Source organism: Neodiprion pinetum, chromosome 4 (assembly GCF_021155775.2).
Source record: "Neodiprion pinetum isolate iyNeoPine1 chromosome 4, iyNeoPine1.2, whole genome shotgun sequence".
NCBI classification, from domain to species: Eukaryota; Metazoa; Arthropoda; class Insecta; order Hymenoptera; family Diprionidae; genus Neodiprion; species Neodiprion pinetum.
The window spans coordinates 43444703-43467386 of record NC_060235.2 but is presented as its reverse complement, the minus strand read 5'-3'; the positions used below and the strand labels follow the sequence as shown (position 1 = coordinate 43467386).

The 22684-nt window shown below is 39.9% G+C and overlaps 1 protein-coding gene across 4 annotated transcripts; it reads left to right on the top strand.

Moving 5' to 3' along the window:
• Positions 1–855: 855 nt before the first annotated feature.
• LOC124216320 (nuclear receptor subfamily 2 group E member 1) lies at positions 856–16565 on the top strand. Of its 4 annotated transcripts, none has more exons than XM_046620699.1 (9): positions 856–1102; positions 8645–8799; positions 8905–9020; positions 12090–12278; positions 12475–12630; positions 12812–12984; positions 13107–13353; positions 14334–14557; positions 15155–16565. In XM_046620699.1, the coding sequence occupies exons 2-9, from the start codon at positions 8669–8671 to the stop codon at positions 15380–15382; spliced, it is 1464 nt and encodes a 487-aa protein (XP_046476655.1). In that variant the 5' UTR covers positions 856–1102; positions 8645–8668; the 3' UTR covers positions 15383–16565. The 4 variants fall into 4 exon arrangements, with proteins under 4 accessions (XP_046476655.1, XP_046476658.1, XP_046476656.1 ...); XM_046620700.2 differs by lacking the exon at positions 856–1102 and adding an exon at positions 4862–5088; XM_046620701.1 differs by lacking the exon at positions 856–1102 and adding an exon at positions 8250–8307.
• The last annotated feature ends 6119 nt before the right edge of the window (positions 16566–22684 follow it).

Genomic DNA, 22684 nt, shown 5'->3' with positions numbered 1-22684 from the left:
AAAATGCAAGATTTTCAGACGAGTGAGTGAAAATTTCGTGCTGTAGTCGGGCAGCCAGGCTTCGACGAGTAGACAGTAGGTATCGTGGTCGAGCAAGACTCGCCCTGAGTATCAAGGGCCATGACCACATAAAACATCGCAAGAACTGAAAAATTTCTTTTTCCATCTAGTCACTGCAGAGTTTTCCATTATTTGCAACGTCGCGATGTGGCGGCGTGGTTGCGCGATGCTCTCCGGCACGTGCATAAAGTAAACTGTGCTTTCATTGTGGAGTGAAAGCGTAGCCAACCTATCCAACGTCGACCCCTATTCAGGTGTCTTAAAAATATAGTGGGTACCTACGCAGCACTGTCGCGTTGAAAGTGAAATTTGTAAGCTATCTCTGCATACGACTGACGGGGTCTCTGCAGGTGTATCTTCTAAATGGACATTCTTGCGTCGGGTTAAAGCTCCGTTCACTTTTTCAAGATTATTGGCAGGGCAGGCGTCCATTCGGGCGAGACATGCGCGCATGCTGCTCACTTGGCGAGGACAAGTTGAAAGGGACTGGCACTGTACGTGTGAAAATAGGTGAAAGCGGTGGCAGAGATGATGACAAGCGGTAGACCGAGGGGATGAAAAAGGTGCTTTCTTGCGGCGCTGATGCTTTTGACGCAAGAGGTTTGCAACCCTCCAATTGCGAGCTCCCCGGAGGGTTGCGGTCGAAAGCTCCGCCTCTCGGCCAACGACGAGTGACTTCGGCCTAGAAGAAGGCGGCGCCAACGTTCACCCTTGGCCAGGATCACGATGGATCACCAGGGCACGAGCTACGTAACCAAAAATCAGGAATCATAGATCACCAGGACACCACGCCGATCGGTCAATCGGTCGGAACCCTGCAATTATTGATTGGTCCATAAATACTGATCCTGTTCCAATCGCGAACCAGTTCGAAGTAAAAGCATTTCCAAAAACTCGTCAACCTGCGGCAGCTCTTAGCGGCGACAAATATATGTTCATTGAAAGTTGACCCGTTGTATCAATTTGTTACGAATTTCATCGGGGATTGTCGCTGATTTGAGGCGACGGGACATATCCGACGATCACTGGAATTTTTCAAACGGTGAGTTAGTCAACTTGCAAGTTTCTTCACTTACATTCCACTTGCTTTTGCAAATTGTTGTGGAGAGTTTGCTGAACAGAGAAGATGTATTGTAGATTTGTACGTGGTTGTGATTAGACTAATGGCGGACTTTTTTTTTATGCTCTCGAATACAAGCTGCAAAAATTTAGATAGTAATCGCCATCCACTCCTCGACGCTATTCCGGTAGAAGAAATCAATCATCCCTCAGATCGCAAGTATTATTTTAGTTAATCGCATTATTGTCCCGCAAATTCAGTTCGAGTATATCTGCTCACATTTAGCTCAGTTGGTGAGCCGTTCCTTACGATTTTCGCACCTGGAAAAAATAATCAGTCAACACGCAGCGGTGCAAATAGCCTGTTAATAATAGTGAATCAGTCTAGACTGGAATTTTGTTCAAAAAACCGTCCAAAATTTTTGCATAAAATCGAAACTCATGCGAGGTATGGCTACACATACTGCGCAATCATTTTTGGAGTAGTACAGGAGCAAGTGTAAACTAATCAATTATTCTCATCCTTGCTTAGGAGTGGCAAATTAAATGAAAACCCAAGAATTTCTTCGAATAATGAATAATAATATAGTTTTATCAGATTAATATTTCAATAGTGTCCCATCTTGATGCACTCGCTAAAAATTTTTCAAAACGTGTTCGAAGATGAGTTAACGAACGTCAAATCTTATCAACTAAATTGCAGTGGTAGAACAATCACGTGCCATGTTGTATATTTGATCGACTCTTGTTTTCTTCATTCGTAATATCGTTACTCAAAATTTTGAAATCCATTAAAAGTTTTCTTACAGGTTGTCAGCATGCTAAATGTCTAAGGGTATTTCACTGTCACAAAGTGGAAAAATCTTTTATAACTACGAATAGCACGTCAAAGGGGATATCCTCCGTATTGTGAGGGGCATAACATATTGACAGATTTGACATCAAATAAGCATCTAATGTACTGTGAGCATGCGGAAAGTTGATTACTGTCTTTTATCAATCACGACGTATTATTCCACGAGAAAATCACGATTAACGAGGCACACGACTAATAATTTATCGATACTAGAAATGCCAATTGTAAGGTAAAAACTATAATGCGATAATATTTGCTCTTACAATCGGTAATGATCCGATTTGCAGTCTCGTAAACTGTGGGCATAATCTATACATTTGAAAATCCTATCGTGTGCAATGACGTTTTTATAATCGGAATTCATGCTGTTATTAATTGTCACGATATATGGCTTATGTAATTTACTGACGTACTGGAATAACTATAAAGAAGGGAAAAACGAATGGCAAAAAGATTAAATATCGTGCGAATCTCATCCAACTATAAATGACTATATTTACAGGAGGCCGAGATGAAAAAAATCATTCTCGATATCATTCCTCCATAGGTATATCCAATGAGTTTGCATTCTAAAATTTTGGATATCCACGAGAAGGAATTTTTTATGGAACCGCGACTTCAAGTTCCCAGACGACCGATTAATTCTAAGTATGCAGCGATTTAGGGTCGCGTACTAACGGTAAATTAAACTTTCTGGCCATGTATGTATATTATGCAATAGCATATAAAATAGTATAATATACCATACAGTAATGTAATGACACCTGTGATGTGCAATAAACCTGTTGTAACGGTCGTCTAGGAACCCGAGGACGTGGTCCACATGAAATTCTTTTGCATGAGTTGTCAGGATTTTAGAATACAACATCTCATCGTGCAGGAAAGAATGATTTCGAAAAATACACGTTCTTCGCTGTACTTTAATACACACTCGCTTTATACTCCTGTATTTTGGCGATAATGTGTCGCAATGTCAGCTGCTATTGCCAACCTAGTTTGGGGGTTTGCCAATCTTAATTGTTTAACACTATCTGCCGAATCAATGGTACTGCAAATATTAATGAAATGTATCGAGAGGGATGTTAACTAATCAATGACGAGATATTTTTGCTCAAAGTATCCGTATTACGGTGAAACTTGAAAAAATTGATTTTTAACTCATTGCACCACGTTCAAAAAATTTTAAGGTCGTCGATTCCGGGTGAAACAGACTGCATGAAAAATTTATGGCCGGTCGTCTTTTTGGGCAATTTATACAGAAGATTGGATGTCGGGAATTGTAACTGATAAATTAAATTACGTACATATTACACGCATCTTTCCCTTTTTTATAATCAAACATAATGATTAAAAATCAGAACAGACTGTTTCCTTGATTATTCCAGTATAGAATAACTGGAAGGCGGGACTTATTATTTGTGATGGCTCACCGCCGGTATCAAAGAGTTTTGGATTCGCTTCTCACATGGCTCTTTGAAGACCGCGAAAGAGTCCGTGATTTGTCAAACACGGTGGAATGACCTGTAAATTGTAGTCCGATGTTTAAAGAGACAGAGGAGGGAGGGGGGGGGGGGGGGGGGGGTGTGAGTCGTCTGTAGCGGTGCACAAAATCGTGGCATAAATCTAGGCTCCGCCTGCAGCGTAGTGTGGTGCTACCACCGCTTACATAGAATAATTTCCGTAATTATATATAACAATAAACCCGGGCGCGCTGGTCGTGCAGGCCTCAGTTCACATAACCAGTGCTGTGAAACATATGGTACACATCGGGCAGGTAGGTTGCTCCGTGGACTCCCGTAGTTTGCTGCCCTCGCGCAATGAAAAAAATATGCAATCCCAAGGTATCTCCAGCAACTGCTAAGATTCGAAAACTGATATTGGTGAGGAATTTAATGTTGATGGAAAAAAAGTTATTCGATGGATTAGAAATTTCTAGTGTCAATGTCGAGGCAGCAAGTATCCTGGCTATCGAAGTAACAAATTTCACTGCCGTATCAAAGATTTTCCAAGTATGTTGTCAAGTGGACTTCCTAATTTAGCAAGTTCGTCACGCTCGAACTCTGAAACTTGCCAGTCTAGCGGACTATTTCTTTCCTTATTTATATTCTTGGAAGCCAAGTGATGGTTGGGTGCGCCCGTTCCATCCGTTCCTTCTGGTTATCGCATGTCGTTTAGCGGGTAGGATATGCTCATGCGAAACCTTGCAAAGGAATAAGTATGTAGGTAATATCGCTGAGATTTTCGGACGGAATTAAGCAGTTGGATAAATTTGATACTTCCGCAGTTATTATGTGGAGTAATTATCATAGGAATAGTAGGTTAGGTATTTAGATCAGTATCCGATTTGAAATCCAGTGTGTTTGTGCGGTCTGTCGTTACACAAGGTTCGAATACAAACATGGTTGGAAAAGTGGAGAAAGAAATGCTTTGCGATAGGTACTACGAGCTCATTAATACACGACGGTGGATGCAGCTAAGGATTATACAACTGGTAGGTACGTATGTTCGTATGCCGTAACACCGGTAAAAGTCAAGGGGAAGTTCTGCTTCTGCATAATAAAGTCAGCGCGTCACGCAATCACGACTAAAATTATGGCGTGCGAAAGTCGCACATGTTTTGCGTTGTTTCGATGACCGGAATCGGATATGGCTATTAAATTCGGGATCGAAACGAAATTGTGAATCGACTTACAGATCGGTTAGGTTTTCGGCCGCCGGAGGTGTCGGAAGTTCTATCGGAACAAGTTTGATGCAATCCGTAGTCTTAGCATGAGTAGTAAAATTCACTTGGCCCACGCTCCAATTAAAATAGTAGAACAGCCTCTACGCATCTGTTTTGCGTCATATTTTCGGTCATATTTATTCAACGAATGAGTAATCATCAGTTTCAAATCGATCTACGTCATATGTTATGTATCAGTTGCCATTTCGAGAACAATTGGTATCGCGTGAAAAAGTGCACGTGACGTGACGAGTTAATAATTTGGGGACAAAAAAATTTGCATATGTATGTAAATGGCAGATATTGCTATGTGTGACGTACATTTTTTATCCACGCCCGTGGGTGACAGTTTGCAGTATCCGGCGCTATTGGAAAGTCATTGGACTACCAAGTAGGTAGCATCATATTCGTTTCTATGCCACAACACTTGCCGGAGCGTGCGAGTTGGCAAGAACCGGGAGACTAAACGGCTTGCCAAACTTTATGATCGATTGCTTGGAAGAGGTTGCAATATGCTTGGTAGTATGTGGGAGACCTATAAGATTCGTATGAAATCACTGTGATAGAAATTTAAATACCTTTGACTTACGTAAAGCATATTGATTGAGCACAGAATTACAACGCCAGTTCACGCTTGTGTAACAGATAACTTATAGTCAGTTAGTCTCAAAGCATGCATGATTTGCTTCGTTAGTAAATGATATATTCTCATCAAACAAAATTCATTGATAATAACGATTTAAGACTGGAAACACGACCGACTTCTTGCCACCAAACAGATACTCAATCTAAACTGGAATAGATGACTGGAAATTAGGCTTCCCGAATTAATTTTCAATTGGGAGCGACTAATTATCTACCTTGTAGCGACATTAGCTCGGAATTATTTTGTACCGTGTGATTGATGAACCGACGGAACATTGTCATTTTTGGCTCGGTAAAAAATGGTTTTTGATGCAAAAACTTTGCAACGCGAAAAATAATATGTCGGGTGAACTCGAAAATATGTCGACATGTTGTTTCCTGTAGGTGTTATACGTAAGTGACGGTCGAACTAATTGTTAGGCAAATTTCTCTGTTTACTTATACGCTTACGTATAGGTGGAATATAATCGAGAGCAATTATTGGGTGAAGTTGACGTCCGTCGGAAAGTTGTACCGCGGGAAGTAGACGACATATGGCGGTGAAGTGCGTGTGCAACACGCAGGGTTAAACAATTCACGTACTCGGCGACTGCCTGCCCGATCACGTATACGCAGCATCGAGTTCATCGTCTATAACTCACGGCAAGGGGTCACTCGGCTGATCGCGAATTACATCTAGTACCGACCGGCGCCCATTCCCGTTACGGTGATTTCTCATTAAAGTTCATTTCAAGCTCATGCCGAGAAACTACGAGAATACACAAGACTCCGGCTCCCATTGCTAGTATACACCTATTACCGATATCACGGTAGATTACTGGTATTCGAAGTGAAACTGACATTCATTTGTTGGTTGTTTTTCAAACAGTAGCAGGAAAAAAAAAAAAAAAAATATGGGACCGTCGTTAAGGGAAACCTTGCAGTAAAATTTGGTGCGAGTATTTGTAGGCAACAGTGTTAATAATGGGTAAATCAAGAACATGCCCGAATCCTAATTTTTAAATAACTCGTGTAATTCATTTATTTATTTTGTTGCACAAGATAAAAATAAAAAAATAAATAAAAATCATTTCAACCGTTGGGAAAGCTCAAACTTATACGGATATCATTAATCTTTGGACCTCATTCTTCGAAGCGAGATATATGATTAGAAGGGTTTTGGCTCGTTACTCGTTTCTATCTCGCCGTGATTTAAAACAGGCCTACCCCATTTATGGGTTCATATGACAGTACACCAATCCTAGCAGTAGTTGGCAGAAAATTTACCACGTGTGCTTTGTCAGGACAGCGGCTAGAAAAAAAAGAAGTCACGCTGGCTAGTTTGGTGCCGTTTCCCTCTTTTCATTGTTTAAATTTACGTCTATTCCCGACTCAGCCGTAAAGTTAACTTTTTTGATCTCTAAAGTGGGACGAGAGTGGCAAATTTTTTCCTAAAACGCGTTTGCGGGAAACATGAGATCATATTTCCGGCAAATCCAAAATCAGACGAAGCGAGCGCAAACAATTGCCCACAAGACGGATCGCACCGCCTACGTCGCGGTCAAATTAAATGCCCCAATTTTCAAATAAATATTGCAGCCAGAGTTGAGTCAAAAATAAAGTCCTATATGTAATACAGGAATAAAAGTCGACTTTGATCCCTCGTTAGATAATGTACTATTATTCGTACAGTAATATTCATTAATGCCTTAACCTTGCTGCTATCTTGGTTTCGGTTCGAAACAAATGCAACTTCGAGTATTACGTAAGCGAATTTTGCTTCTGATCGAAAGCAAGTTGGCAGAAAGTTCGTGGTATTAACGAACATTACCGTGCCTTGTCGTTTCCCTCTCGAAGAAGCGTTGCACGAGCCTTCGTAAGGATTGAGCTTTCGAATTACCTGAAATCCTTCGACGAATGCCTAACGTACAACAAACAGGATATGCCAGAGGGAAGCATCGACCAGTAAAGCAGCATACGATTAACCCACAAAGAACCAGAGCCATCGACTTTCTGCAAGTAGCGTCGAAAGCTTTCCAAGCTAACGATCACCTATTATAGACAGGTATATGACCAGCGCAGGGTCGCAACCCAGCGCACACCTACAATGTACGTATACGCATACGCATACGTATGCACGCATGACCGCATACCTATTCGAGCGTGGCAGATCGAAGGCTCGCGGTTCCGACGGAAAGCTATCGCGGTGTTCTCTGCCATTGAGTAATAATATTATGACAAGTTGATGCTCACAAATGAGGGCTTCCGGATGACACGAGAGCCCGGCGCCATATTGTGGCCGGCCATGCCTTCGCCTTGGGTCGACTCTGGCCGATGCTCCATGCTCCCTGCTGCTGCTGCATTATTGAGTCTGGGAATCGAGCAGGTGGTCGACGTAGTCCTATTAAGCCGCGCGGGAGTGACGGAGAGGTGTTGGTTGCATCATCGCCCGCGAGGAACTACGGTGAGACAAAGAAGGAGAAACGAGGGAGAGGGTTGTTACAGAAGTCACGAGTGGTTGTGCAGTGCCATTAACTCGGTGGTTTCGAGCACGGCGGGAACTTTGATACGAGGATAACATATTTCGCGCCATTTCATTGCGATTATGAAGTTTCGCAGCGGCGAGGAAAGGGGGGGTTGTTTTTATACACTTACCGATAATATCATACGTCCAGCATGCAAATTAGACGGAAACAGTAGGATGAATTATTTCTGAGGCATCGTACAGAGAACCTTCCGTTTAATGATTGTTGTATGACGCATGGAACAGTAGGAAAACGTACGTCTCGGACACAGGCTTACCGACGCGATGTAGAAACTCAATACCAGAATGTATGGTCTGTGTGGAAAAAGCAATTCCACTATTCGAAGAAAAACTGACGTTGAATTTTTGAATTGGAATTACCGGTAACGCCATCGGGCAACAGCTGTACATTGTTAATTACGATGGCTCTCGAAATTTGCATCATTTTGCCATCTTTCAGAGGTTTGAGAAATTATTTTTAGCCCAGTGATTTAGGCAGATTTTATAGAGATAGAGCGGCAGCATGATATTGCGAACGAACGAACGGACGGACCAACGTTGTCCCGACCTAGGGCGCATTATGTACCGAGCAAACTCGAGCAAACTCAGCTCACATGATTGTGCAGAGAAAGAAGACTCCGTGCACGTTTCTTACTCGACTTAAATTTCACCGAAATGTGGAAAAAGCGTCACCGTATCAGTTGATAATAGGTTATCATTCGTTCTCATTGTCATTGCGATATAGGGTTAAATATCTCGAAACTGCAGTGAAAAAATTATAGAAATATTTTGACACAAGGGTACGTACGTAATTCGACCAGATATGGACGAGGGTGGCAGGGGTGAAGTCTTATGCAGAGTATGCGGTGACAAGGCCTCGGGAAAACATTACGGGGTGCCGAGCTGCGACGGATGTCGCGGTTTCTTCAAACGGTCCATCCGCAGGTATGCGAGGTAACTACACGTTAACTTAATTATTTGTTCACGGTACGAGAATGGGTGGGTTATGGGTTATTTTTCTTGTTTCGACCATTGGAAACACGCTGTATCGATTTTCAGGAATCTGGACTACGTGTGCAAGGAGAACGGCCGATGCGTTGTTGACGTATCCCGAAGGAACCAGTGTCAAGCTTGTCGCTTCACCAAATGTTTGCGTGTGAACATGAAGCGAGATGGTATGCCCGGTTTTTGTCTGGCTTTTTGATTCATTGTTAATAAGGGTGAGCCGGCAGGACCGTCGGAATCAATCGTTGTGACAAAAATGGTAAATTCGGTTTGAAAAGTCTCCGGGAAGGTTAGCGGTACAAAACTAGAATTGCTGATTCATAGAAGGACCAGAATATCGAATTTTCGTAGTATTTAAAAATGTGGTAGGTTCAAATACAGATAATTGGAAACATGTAGTAAGTCGAAATACAGAACGAGAAAGTAAAGAAAGGTCAAAACATGGAACACCAAGGTCGAGAATATGTGCACGATTCTATATTATCGAGAGGAATTCTGACGATTCTACAGTTTGGCATTCTATGTTCTGACCTTTCCGATCTTTTACTTCTCTATCTTTGACTCTTAACATTTTTAAATTCTTTATATCAAGTGTTCGTTGCTTTAAAACTTCGATATTGTGGACCTTCGATTTTTTGATTGCTTTCTTTATTTTTACCCACACCCGCCAGTAATGTTATTTGCGCTGATGATAGTAAACACGAAAAAACATCTCACAGAAATATTTCGAGCAAATTCAAGTAGTGGAAGTTTTATTATCGAAAATTCGAGAAAATGTTTCATAATTAGAGCTATGAAAATCAATAAACGCCGATGATTTTTTTTACTAAATTGTAAAATGTTTGATCTTATATTGTTCGTAATAGTGATTTCTAGGGTTGTGCGGGTTCCCGAAATATCGGTAAAAATAGTTCGGGTTCGGAACGGATTTGTATCGGATCGGTTTTTTTGGCGATTCCAGAATGATCGGGAAACCTGGAATCTTGGGGAAACCAGAAACTTGGGCAATCTAACTAAGTAAACATTTATAATATTGAACAAATACCAAATGCTGAATACTCATAGTAAATAGTATATCTAAATGACATCAATATTTTCACTAAAAAGTCTACCATCTTTCATTGGGAATCCCGAAATTTTCGACAAGACTAATGTTTTGGGAATCTCGAAGTTTTCATGAATCCCGATGTTTTCGGGAAACCCGAGCCGAAACTGATAGATCTTTCCCCACCCGGCCGGACAAGATAGAATTCTGGTACCCGCACACCCTATAGTGATTTCCAAAAGGCGCCTGACAAAAAGTTTTACGAACAGTCATCTCCATGCAAAAGTGAATAAAACTTTGATTTGTGCAAGTACGGCGAAACGGATGTTCGTCGACAATTTGATTTGCACATCATAACTGTACTATAATGCAAGATTTCTCGAATGTTTTTCAGGCAATTAATGGGAATCTTATCAGCGAGCGAAATTCCTGTAAAACATTAGGATTTGATCTAAAGCAACATAGCTCAATCATTTTGAACTTTTTAATCGTAAAAGCATTTCTCAAATTGTTTACATTTTGTTGTTAGCTTGTGTTATTCAAATTCGTTTCCATCAGTTTCTGTTACATGGTACGGATGTTTGTTTAATTCCTGCTTGCTATTGTTGGCTTTCTTCGTTTACCTAAATTTTGTTTCAAACGGTTCAGCCAATTCACCCTTAATAATAAGCGATGGTGATTGTGAGGCTGGTCTGAACCTTGGTCAATCACAGATAAGTCGAAATCGATTTGATAGATCGTGCAGACTGGACCCAAGCTTCGTTGTAACCTTCCTTCTTTAAAGCCACGAGTACGGGATTTTCGAGATTTTCAGTACTCTGCATTCCTATACTTTGTTTTTCACAATGTTAACACAGATGTCTACGGGAGCTGTTTACCTGTTGTATTAATTTTTCACAATTTTCACAATTTCTTTCTCCGTTTGGTTCGTCACAATCCTTAGGTCTGTTCTGAAAGATGGAATCTCTGCGGCTAACATATTGGTCACGGGGCAATGTAAGCTCCCCCCCGCCCCCGTATAATATTCGGTCCGCATATCGCACAAGTACGCACTGACGTTCATCTACATATAGGTATGCGGACGAAACGCTGGGAGTTGCGGTTCGACGAGCCACCGTTACCTATTCCTCGACCACTTATAAAACGCGGCATACGTCATTTATGTACATATCGTGGTGCAAATACCCCTGCCGTGGCAGTCAGCGAATACCACCCTGCACCCTGAGAGTGTCGCTGTACGGGTGCAACCCGTCGTTCCGATACCCAAATAACATCACAATGCATATGCCGAGTGACGTATTTACTTTAGCTGTGAAAAAAGACCGAAACGTGAAAAAAAGATAACTGAACGAAAAACACCCATTACACGACGGTTTGTCGGGGCGGGACAAAGTGTCAGAAGCAGGCCGAGGTTCACAGCTTTTGTAAACAAAATGGTACTTGAAGCGGCGACGCCACTCAATGCCAGAGCCTACTCCCTTTCTCCCTTATCCCTCCCCCCACCCCCTTCCCCCTTCACCCGCGCATCGTCGATCGAATCACAATGCAAACGCTTGATTCCGCTTGGGTATCAATTAGCGAGTGCCATTAGAGTAGACGAGGGCAAAGGCGGAAGAAGATGCGGTAACTCTCGAGACAAATGGGGATGGACTGGTTCTACAGAAATCTGTCATACAGAGTAAAAGTCCTCGTACAGAGGATATTCCGTAGGACCTCTTCTATAGAAATTTCATTCCACGGAGTGCGTTCCTACAGAGAACGTTTTACATGAAATGATGGATATATTCTTTTCTACAGAATGCTTCGTGCTATTCTACAGAGTTCGCTACAGCGGAAAAATGATTTAAACAAGTCGAGAACTCCTCAACTTATTTAGAATAATATCTGAAACCAAAACACGCAGTCCCCTGATGAGAACGCAAAAGGCGCCTGTATCACCACGAAAGCTAGAACAAGTTAGGTTTCCATTTCCGTAGTAGCGAACATTGTAGAATAACATATTTATAGAAAAGGTTCTGTAGGATATTCCTTGCAGGACTTTTACTCGATAGGATAGATTGGAACTGGAGGCCTGTCGAGACAAATACACAGAAATGAAATTATACTTGAACGTTATGATCATAATTCATATTAAATTTCTCGTTGTTATCTTGTCTAATTAATCTTGCACGAGTCTAACGTTTCCACAATTTAGCGGTGCAGCACGAGAGAGCACCGAGAAATGTAGCATCTTTTGCGACCACCGTCCGCAGAGTTCCATCGGGACTCCATCCCGGCATCCCCCACATCTACCATACGGCCACTGGAGCTCCGTATCATCCGCTCATCTACCCAGCCTTTTTCCCCTTCAAGCCAACGATACCTACCTTTGCACCAGGCGTGGGTAAGTCAATGTTTATTTCGATTATTGTGCAAATTCGGACGCCGACTTGGCCGGAATACCAATCTTACTGCAAGTGAGACGATTATCTTCAGGTCAACTTTCACAGCTTAGAGTAATAATTCAATACAAATGTGCAGGCTACGTATAAACGTGCTGTTACAAGGGGAGGTTTTCTGAAGCCGATATTGACCCTCAGGTATAGATTTCAAGTGTCAGTCATCGCCTCCAATTCAGGGGCTTTTCCTGGCGCGGGCGGGGAACGAACCTCTGCCGCCACCTCTTTCGGCTAAGGAAGACGAGGTGACGAGTTCCGAGGAAGCTGCGACCGTTGACAGCCAAAACTCGGGAAAGGGTGAGCGCTTAAATTACGTATAACCGATATCTATCGGTCGACGACCGGGTACCCATCCAACGAAAACAGCTCGGTATATACGTACGTAAGGTGTATAACTATATACATATATTGAGGACAGTGATAGTGATACCAACATGTAAAGTAACGAAATGACTGGCCAAGTTATTGATTCTTGCAGAGGACGCCCATGGCGATCCTTTGGCATCCTCGCCATCGAGCCTGGCGACGGCAATGTCGGACTACGCCTCCTCGGGATTGACGCTGTTGACAACGGAAAACGTTTACGAATCTGCAGCGAAGCTACTTTTTCTTGCTGTTAAATGGGCAAGAAGTATACCCTCCTTCCTCCAGGTTGTTCTTACTAAATGCATTAAAAAAAAAAAAAAAACTTTCTCCATTACTTCAGCAATAAAATCAAGCGTGCCGAAACTTGATCGCTTTACGAATGTGTTTTACTCCTTCGATCGTTTCAGCTGTCATATCGAGACCAGGCGATACTCCTCGAAGAGTCCTGGAGCGAACTGTTCGTCCTTACGGCGGCGCAATGGAACTTTCCGGCGGAGGCGGCTGCTCTGGTCTCGGCTGACGCATCCATTGACAGGCGATCTGGCCTGGAAGAGGAGGCAAGAAGGCTCAGGGAACTTCTGGCAAGATGCGCAACGCTGAGGATCGACCACTCCGAGTACGCTTGCCTGAAGGCGATAGTTCTTTTCAAAGGAGGTACAAAATCGAATTTCATTATACTTCAGGGACAATGCATCCATCACCCTGCTAGAATTACAGTGAAACTTCAGTTATACGTTTCGTAGTTGTACATTTCTCGTGTATACGTTTTTCGCACTTAGACACTGCGTATTCCGTCCTCTGGCGCTCATCTTTTTTACGTTATTACGGCTGATTTTTTAGTCGAATCTTTCGATTCGACGTTCAACTTGCCTACCGCTAGATGGTGTGCGCGTTTTGATGTTTCGTGAATTTATCTACCGCTGGATGGCGCAGCTTGACCTATGCGCCTGATGCTAGTCCAAACACGTTCTGCCAAGTTCAGGTTAGATCTTCACTTAACGTCACTGGATTAACCTTAACCCTCACAGGACACACCTATTTTTTTCTATGACGAAGAACACTCTGGGTCAAAATCACTCTGTCCCGTTTTTGATGCGTTACCATTTCAAGCGTACGAGTCCAATTGACCGTAAAACATTCAAGGGTATACTTTCACTATCTTATAATGTGAGAGTGTAGTTTATAAGTACAAATACATGTGATAAATTTGAACAAAGAAAATCCGGAAATACAGAAAGTCTTGCAGTATTACTATTTCAGAAGAAAATGGTGTGGGTCAGAATGATCCAGTATGTTCTCGAAGGGTTACTCTAGCGCGCTCTGCGGTGACATGCTCTAATTAATGATATCAGTTGATTTCGCTAGAGTGAATAAAATGACAAGTTGATATGATCTGTAAAACCTCTGAAAATCATAATTTCTTTATCTTACAATTACGATGGATTGGCATATTGGAATGTTGAGGTATTTCACTTGAACGTTATTCTTAGCCATACGTCAATATTGCTATATCCTTTCAAAAACGTACACAGGTATAACTGAAGTTTCACTGTATACGCTGCTCCAAGTTAAGATCAAACGGAAAGTGGGAAAGAAGGGAAGAAAACTCTTGAATGCCGATCCCTCTATCGTAGAATCGCGAGGTCTAGCCGAGGCCGTGAGGGTAACAGCTCTTCAGGAACAAACCGTAGCCGTACTCGGCGAGCAGGGCGCGGGTCGCGTCGGACGGCTGCTTCTTCTCCTTCCACCGGCGCGAGCTCTCTGCCGCAGGACGCTCCAGGAGTTGCTCTTCAAGCCGACTGTGGGGGACGTTAGCGTCGAACGGCTTCTAGGGGACATGGTCCATGCGACGAGGCCGGTTTGAGTAGCAAATTTTTTATAATCCAGTTAGGCATTCCTAGCCAATCACATACATATGTATGCCCAACAGTCATTCGCCAACGTTTATTGTACGTGTTAGCATACCTATACTGTAACTAGCCCTATTTCTGCTTCTTGTGTAATTACTGTAGCATCGGCATCCGTGGGAGGGTGTTAAATTTCACGGGGTACGAGTCAGCTCGGAAGTGACATCTCTCGATTTGGCCAATTGGCCCCCATGAAGATTCCCTCTCGGCCATACGTGCCGGGCGTTCTTGTCAAATGTCGGCTTCGTTTAATGCCCTTCAGGATTATTTGGGCTGAGGATGAGATGCGTATCGCAGCTCATACCTCTGTCTTTTAACATTTCATCCGTAGTTCACGTATAAAGTAGGAAAAAATAATTGAGTCCCGATTAAAGACGCGCACGATGTTAGGGCTTGTATTCTAGTCATCTATGATTGCATTCGAGATTTGCCGGGATTTTGTTGCATTTATCAAGGATTATTCGTGCAATGTTAATGATAGGATTCAAAAGTGCAGTGAAGAGTTCGACCGCGTTGCTTGCCTATCGCAATGGTCTTGTATAACACAGGTTTGGAAACACCGCCATTCTTCCGTGTTGCTGGGATCACAACTAGAATTAACGACCAGAAGAAGCATAGAAGAAGCTAAGCTCGCTGTGATCTCTACGTATATCCAAACGCTTGAAATCCAGACGGATACCGTCAACCATTTCAATGTAAACAAGAACAAGAATGCCACCGATTTCTGCCGGGAACTTGGATTGCAACGAACCCAGCGGCTCGGTTCTGGCGAGTAGCACTATAACAATTAGTGAGACTCGTTCCCACGGTAATGTGCAAGGCACAAGTACTATCACTTGCTTGAAAAGTATGATTTTTATTCTCCTTTTATGCAGTTGGTGAGAATTGTCTCAAATGTTCAGCGGTTGCAGATATGTCACGGGTTTTCGGCCTCATTGTGAAACATTTCTTCGCCGATTGAATTTGACATATTAATATATGGACGTACCTGAGGCATGAATCAGTCTGCGTTCAGAAAGTGAGGCTAGGATTTGATTAAATTATTGAATTTTTCTGTGCATGGGTCATGGATTTCATCGACACGTCAGATTGTAACTTCTTCTATCGAATCCCCACTAACGGATCTAGAGTCATAGCTCTCGTGCTCCAGTGGATCAAATTTATCTACATATTTATTTATTTCCGTATCAACGTACGTGTTCATCAATTTCTTTAACCTTTTTTTTTCCAAAAACACCGTTTAATTTTCACACCGAAGTTTTTTCATCGACTTTACATACCATCGAAAATATGTACTAATCGCTAAAAATGACCTCGTATTGGTATACATTGCGCAAATTCGGGAATTGGGAATAATTCAACAGGACAGAGCAGACATATTTATTAACTAGAATAATTTATTTTTTTTTTCATGGTAGAAAAAGGAGAATGTATAATAACTCATGGACTGCATTGTACTCATATATATACAATTACATACAATCCTCGATTGAATGTTACACATAAGTTCCTTATAAATCTGATTCTATGAATATTTTGCCCGAGAGCGGTTCTCATTTAACGTAATTTAATATATAATAAGTGAATGTGTATGCCGCAATATTTGTGAGAAACTGGCTTCAAGTGTATACGTGAATTTACATACGACTGTTATTACATTGTTAATTTTTGGATTTATATGTGTTATTTATGAAAAACGGGCTGCATGATTCTTGTATTATAGGTCATACATATTTATTATATGAGTATATAATGAGCTGTGAATCGGGTTTTAATTAACGTGGTGTCTACATATACAACCATTCATATGTTACGTATTATAATTTAAAGATAGCAAGCGGTGCCAAAATACACAGATAAGCTGTATGCAGACAATATTCATCGTTCAATTGGCAAATGAAATAATTTACGAATCCACGGTTATCCTACGGATAGGTCTTTTTAGCTGTTATACTCTGACCGTTGTTCAAAAACGTTTATGGGATTGAAGAAATGTTATTTTAAATGTTTTCTTGCGTTTTGTTTTTCTCAATAATTTTATTTATCATTATTCTTTAGCATCTAAGCACATAAACCCATTTTGGCTCTCCAAAATCTATACAGTGAATTTATTCTTACTTTTTTCCATTTTGCTTTGTTTCCTTAATATTTTAACGGTTTTACATTTATAAATTCCAAGAGTACGTTATACAATAATAATTCGCAATAAATCTTGATGCCACAATGTTCGAAGCACATCATTTGTGAGGAATTGTTACCAGGTATTATTATACAGATGGCTGTACGCCTATGGGTAAAATACGTTATTACAATCGGCTCAGTTTTTACATAACGATTCTCGGACAACGAAGAAACGTCGAACAATTTATACTTTCCGTCTTGGCAGTTGGCCTAGGATTCGTTTTCGAAGAAGAAAGAAAAGTGTACAGCGTTGTAGATATACGGGATCGGAGAATGCGATACAACGAAAGAACGGTCACGCCAGAAATGAATGGCTCCGCGACAGCGCTACATTATTCGGTTGAATGGTCGAAGAGACGCGAATCAATTTTTTCCAATGAATAAATAAAAACATATCCACGGCCACTGTTCTTTCCCATTCGACGTTGTTACGATACAGGAATGATATTCGTTCATCAAACATTATGCCGAAGGTGTAATCGGTCGGATTGTATAAATCTATTCATCCAACATTTCTTCCGCGTAATCGTCATTATCATCGCATGATTATTACCCGCGGTATTTTACTCATCGCACCATCGTTATACAACGTTCCATTATTAATTATGAATTAGTATTTTATTATTAATTTTTTCACTCCCCGTTAACTCAGTATAGATACCTAATATTTCTCTGTAGTATATTTCCTGGGTATAATTGTGTGGATGTAATATGGATTGTAACCTGTATCTATAGGCGTTACGGGACATACAGGGTAACTTATTGAACACCGCCCACGATTGCGACGGACGCAGTCGATTTTAGGCTGCATGACCTCGGCATCGGGTGGCCTTCTTATCATCACTCAAGGATCGGGCGGCCGGTGTTCAATAAATGGTCTTGTACGCGAGTGTGCTAATTCGAGAAAGAGAAGAGAGACTTGAGTGTTGGTTATAGAGATTTTGATAAATGCCGTTATTAACCAACATTTGAATTTCATTGCACGCGAGAGCGTGAGCCTGTGTGTGAGCCTCTGTGTGTGTGTGTGTGTGTGTGTGTGTGTGTGTGTGTGTGTGTGTGTGTGTGTGTGTGTGTGCGACTGCGTGTGCCTGCATGTGCAAAGTAGATATTCCTATATAGAATTACACCTGTAACATTGTAAGAAATCTGCGTTCAACGGTCTACGTAGTATAATAATTATTTTCCATAGCGGATCGTCATGAGGTATGAGTTTTTTGTTTGAATTCAGAGGAATTGTTGAGGTAGCATTGTGGCATGCCGACGTACCGGATCTATTTCGAGTTGCGAGCAGTGAGTAAGGAATTCAAGTCGGTTCTAGCGGACACTGTTCAAGGCAATAACAGTCATGATAGTGTTGATGATAGTAATAATGGTAACAACAACAATAACAATGGAAGCAGCAGCAGCCAGTAAAAGTTGTAGTAGCGATAGTAGTAGTGGCAGCAGTAGTAGCAGTAACAGTGGCAGTGGCAGTAGTGGTAGCGGTAGTACTGACAGCCGACTGGTGATAGGGTAGTTGCTGGTAGCAACGGTGATTGAGCATTAATCATAGTAATCGTCATCATCATCATCATCATCATCATCATCATCATCATCATCATCATCATCATCATCATCATCATCATCATTATATACAAGTAATGGTCGTAGTACTAGTAATAACAATAGCATAAGCATAATAATCGTAATAATTGTGGTACTAGCATTGATATATTGAGTAACAATACATAGACGTGTAGACGTGCGCAAAGATAATCGCCGCAAAGGCTCGCAATGGTCAAAGCAACGAGACAAATGTCGGGTGTCGGCATGTTTGCGGGGAATTGTGGAATTGAAACAATTAACCCGTACGAAAGAAACATCAATAATAACAATAACGGAGTGAAGTAAGAGGAAGCTCTCAAGCCCTATGCCTGTATCACTATTGCACTTGTGGTTTGTTTGATTTACGGCTGCGGGTATGTAGTAACAAATAGGAGAATTGTAAATATTGTGAGCCATAGTATGTATTGTTGATCGGATAGTTATGTCACCGGTTACGGAACATACAAGAACTAAAAATAAATCGTCCATAAAATGTATACGTAGGTACATACATGCAATACATAGATATGTATGTGTTGTAAAATTATCGCATTTAGTGTATAATCATAGTCTTCGGCAGATTTGCAAATCTTAATCTTTATGTCGGATCGATAATTTGTCGAAACGAAAGCTATAATGCGTTAGGGTAAATTTGCGGTCGAAGCGCACCCTTCTTTCTTTCTTCACACAATTAATTTTTACACATCCAACGTAGTATGGTTCTCATTAAAATTTCCGATCTATGGTATGTGGCAATTCCTCACATCAACAAAATTTTAATCGAACTCAGCGGTGAGTTTTCCCTCCAGGATTATAAGGTCCCAAATGTATTTTTGGTTTCACTTCATTTTCATTTCATTTCGTTATTCGATAAATTTTTCATTCAATTTTTCATATTTACTTCGCATTTCGTATGTATTTCAAGTTGGAACATGGGTATTCTATCTATACATATATTCTACATATGAGGTATTCCACGACAACTCGACAAACGATTATACCTCATCATTTTTGATTTGCTTCATAATTTTTTACACAATAGTCCTAAACTCTGAACAGCACTCTTGCATTATTTCTGGTTTTTCGCTTGAAACAAATGCCAGTTTAGAAAAATTCGAAAAAATGGTCAAATATTCATCGTCAAAGATGATCATTTTAGGCCAAATCCGGAAGTGGTAACTATTTTTTTTTTTATATATTCATTTTACTAATTTAAACGAAAAAATTCAAATATTACTGTTAAAAAGATGACGGAATCACCGCGGAATGGCATTTTCATCCCTCGAGTTGGTGTGTAATACCTCACACTTGTAGGAGATGATCGGCCAAACACCAACGAGATCAAGTACAATTGACCAGACATTTTTTGAGCTTACAATTAAAACGTGTTGTTTGACATTGTTCTATCGCCCACGATCTGGCGTCATTTTTCATTTAATGCAGTTTTGATTGTTTTTTAGTTTTACTCAAATTTGACTTAAAAGTTGGTGACAATTTCGCTCTCTGGAGGGATAACCGCACCGTCTATCTTGCCTTATAGTTATGAACTTTATTTCTACTCTTTGTATACTTAATGATCAACCATATATGTAGTAATCTTTGAACATTATCCATTAAAAACACCATAACTTTAATTTGTCGTCAAAATTTTATGCGCCTTGTGTAAATTAAAACAATATGCAGTGCACAAGTTTTTCTTCTGTCTTGCAAATACGTACACGGAGAGAAAAATCTGAGAATAATTACCCTGCTGTTACTATGATCGTGATGTAAAAGACACCTAATGTAGTTTTTACGGTGCTGCATCAGAAAAATGCGTCGTCACATTTTAAATTTTATGCTGCCGAAATACATAGTTTCTAAGCAAGGTAGTAATTTTTTTCATAAAAACCTATAATTTTTGTAACATGCATCAATAAAAAATGCATTAGGTGTCTTTTACATCACGATTATAGATAGCAGGGTAATTTTTCTCAGATTTTTCTCACCGTGTAGTAGTTAGTGCTAGTAGTGGTAGTAGTAGTAGTAGTAATAGCGGTAGTAGTAGTAGTAGTAGTAGTAGTAGTAGTAGTAGTAGTAGTAGCAGTAGTAGTAGTAAGTAAAATTGTAGTAGTCACCATTATAATCATCGCCGTCGTCATCATTTTATTTATCCATAATCATATCTCAAATTTTGTATAATGTTATTCTGTTTTCCGTCATGATTTCCGTAGAATTACCAATACATATTATATGAAATACAAAAATTAAACAAATTCATACATATTCATTTTACTAAATTCATCAAAGTACAGCAAATAATCAATCACTGAAGGCACAAAAATAGTAGTAGTTATTAAAGTAGAAGAAATTATAATAGGATAATAGCCATTAAAGTAATCAAGGTAGACAAACAATAGCAATCATAATAGCAATAGTAGTGTAATAATGAAAATGATATATCAATAATAATAATAATAATAATAACGACAATAATAATAATAATAACAACGACAACAACAACAACAACAATAACGATACGTAATACATAGTAAATGATACATAATAATAATAAAAGTGTGATTCATTACCAAGAAAATATCTTTAGGGAGTTTCGAACACGGACTTCCGTTCGACCGATTTAAGAATATTTACGAATACCGGTTCAACATTTTTTCCTCAATAATTCCAATCGATTCGGAGTTTTTTTTTGTAAACAGATCGTGCTGTTGTCAAAAAGTCCGCTTTGGTCATCTATAGACGATTATTAATAAATATCGTACAGATTTTCAATCAATAAATTTCCTCGCGAGACTGGCTTCGAGGTTATAGCGCACAACCTGACATCCGAAGGCGATTATAGGGCGAAGAATTTTAAATTGATCCGACGTTTTACGAATAAATGGGATAAAATCTCATAAGTACTATTAAATCGGTCGTGTAATCTTGCGCTTGATAAACATGAAACTCAGTAGGTTCTTAGTTTTCAAACTTGTGTTTAGGGATTAGCGTTTCACATGTTTTGTCACACTGGCTTTGCATAACGGAACAATTTCAAAATTATGCATCGTGGGCTTGATTATTATACTTTTTATTGTTTACGTGTTTCACTTTTATTTTTATTCATCGCTTCCATTCCCTTCATCGCCGACTATATTATTCCTCTTTCGAACTGCAATCTAGTTTTCAACGCCACGAATGCGAAAAACGCCAAGTGATCGTGCACGCTTGCCAATGACGTAACTCAAGCAAACAGCAATTATATTAATTATGGAGCAACGAAGCCCTCGCCGCGTTTATCGTTAGTTGCGCTCTATATATGAATACCAAACGCATATATACAACATATGCCAGTTAAGCGTCTTATCTTATGCATGCATTTCGAATTAATGATTCAAGTGTCGACCAACGTCGCGCTGATCAGAATTATACCTGCAATGGCAACCGACAATACGTTAGTTTACATTATCGTGTCCCTGAGAAATAAGCGCTGCATTTTTTTTTCGCTCACGGATTCAACGTATTCCATTCTCATCATTTTCATCATTCATCTTTAGTTTTTTCTGCGAGGACTGTTTTAACAACGTCGGTATTACAGTTATCGTTACAACTATAATTATAATAATAATATTAACAATATTAATTATTATCGTAGTAATTATTCCTATTATCAATGTTTTTGTTATCATTAAATTTCAAAAAAAAAAATTATGTTGTAATTATTAAGCTTGTTATTAATAATCATATTACAATTCTATCATATAGTGTCATTGTTGTTGTTGTTGTTGTTGTTGTTGTTGTTTTAATTATTATTATTACCATTATTATTATCGTTATTATTACTACAATGATTACTATTACTATTATTATTATTATCGTTATTATTATTATTGTAATTACTATAGTTATTACTATTATTTTTATTATATTTTATTATTATTATTATTATTATTATTATTATTATTATTGTTGTTGTTGTTGTTGTTGTTGTTGTTGTTATTATTAATAATAGTAGGTACTATTCCTTAAAATGGTCACATGCTGCCATTTTGTGAGCACGAAACAGAATTATCCCACACGTCGTATGAGGCGTGTGTACTATATTTGTCAGGTGTATACCGTGTAATGTATTTTGAATCCACAAATGTTCTTAGATTATTCCGCGGGATGCCGATTCGTTTAATACGTTACATTTTTTTCAGTAGCTTTTCTGTTGCGATCATCATTTATGCTTCGATACTTAATTTTTTTTTTTATGAAATTTGCTTGATCTCGCCATAGTGCAATAATTGTAAATATGCAACGTACGTAGGCCTGCCGGCAAGTGTAACAAT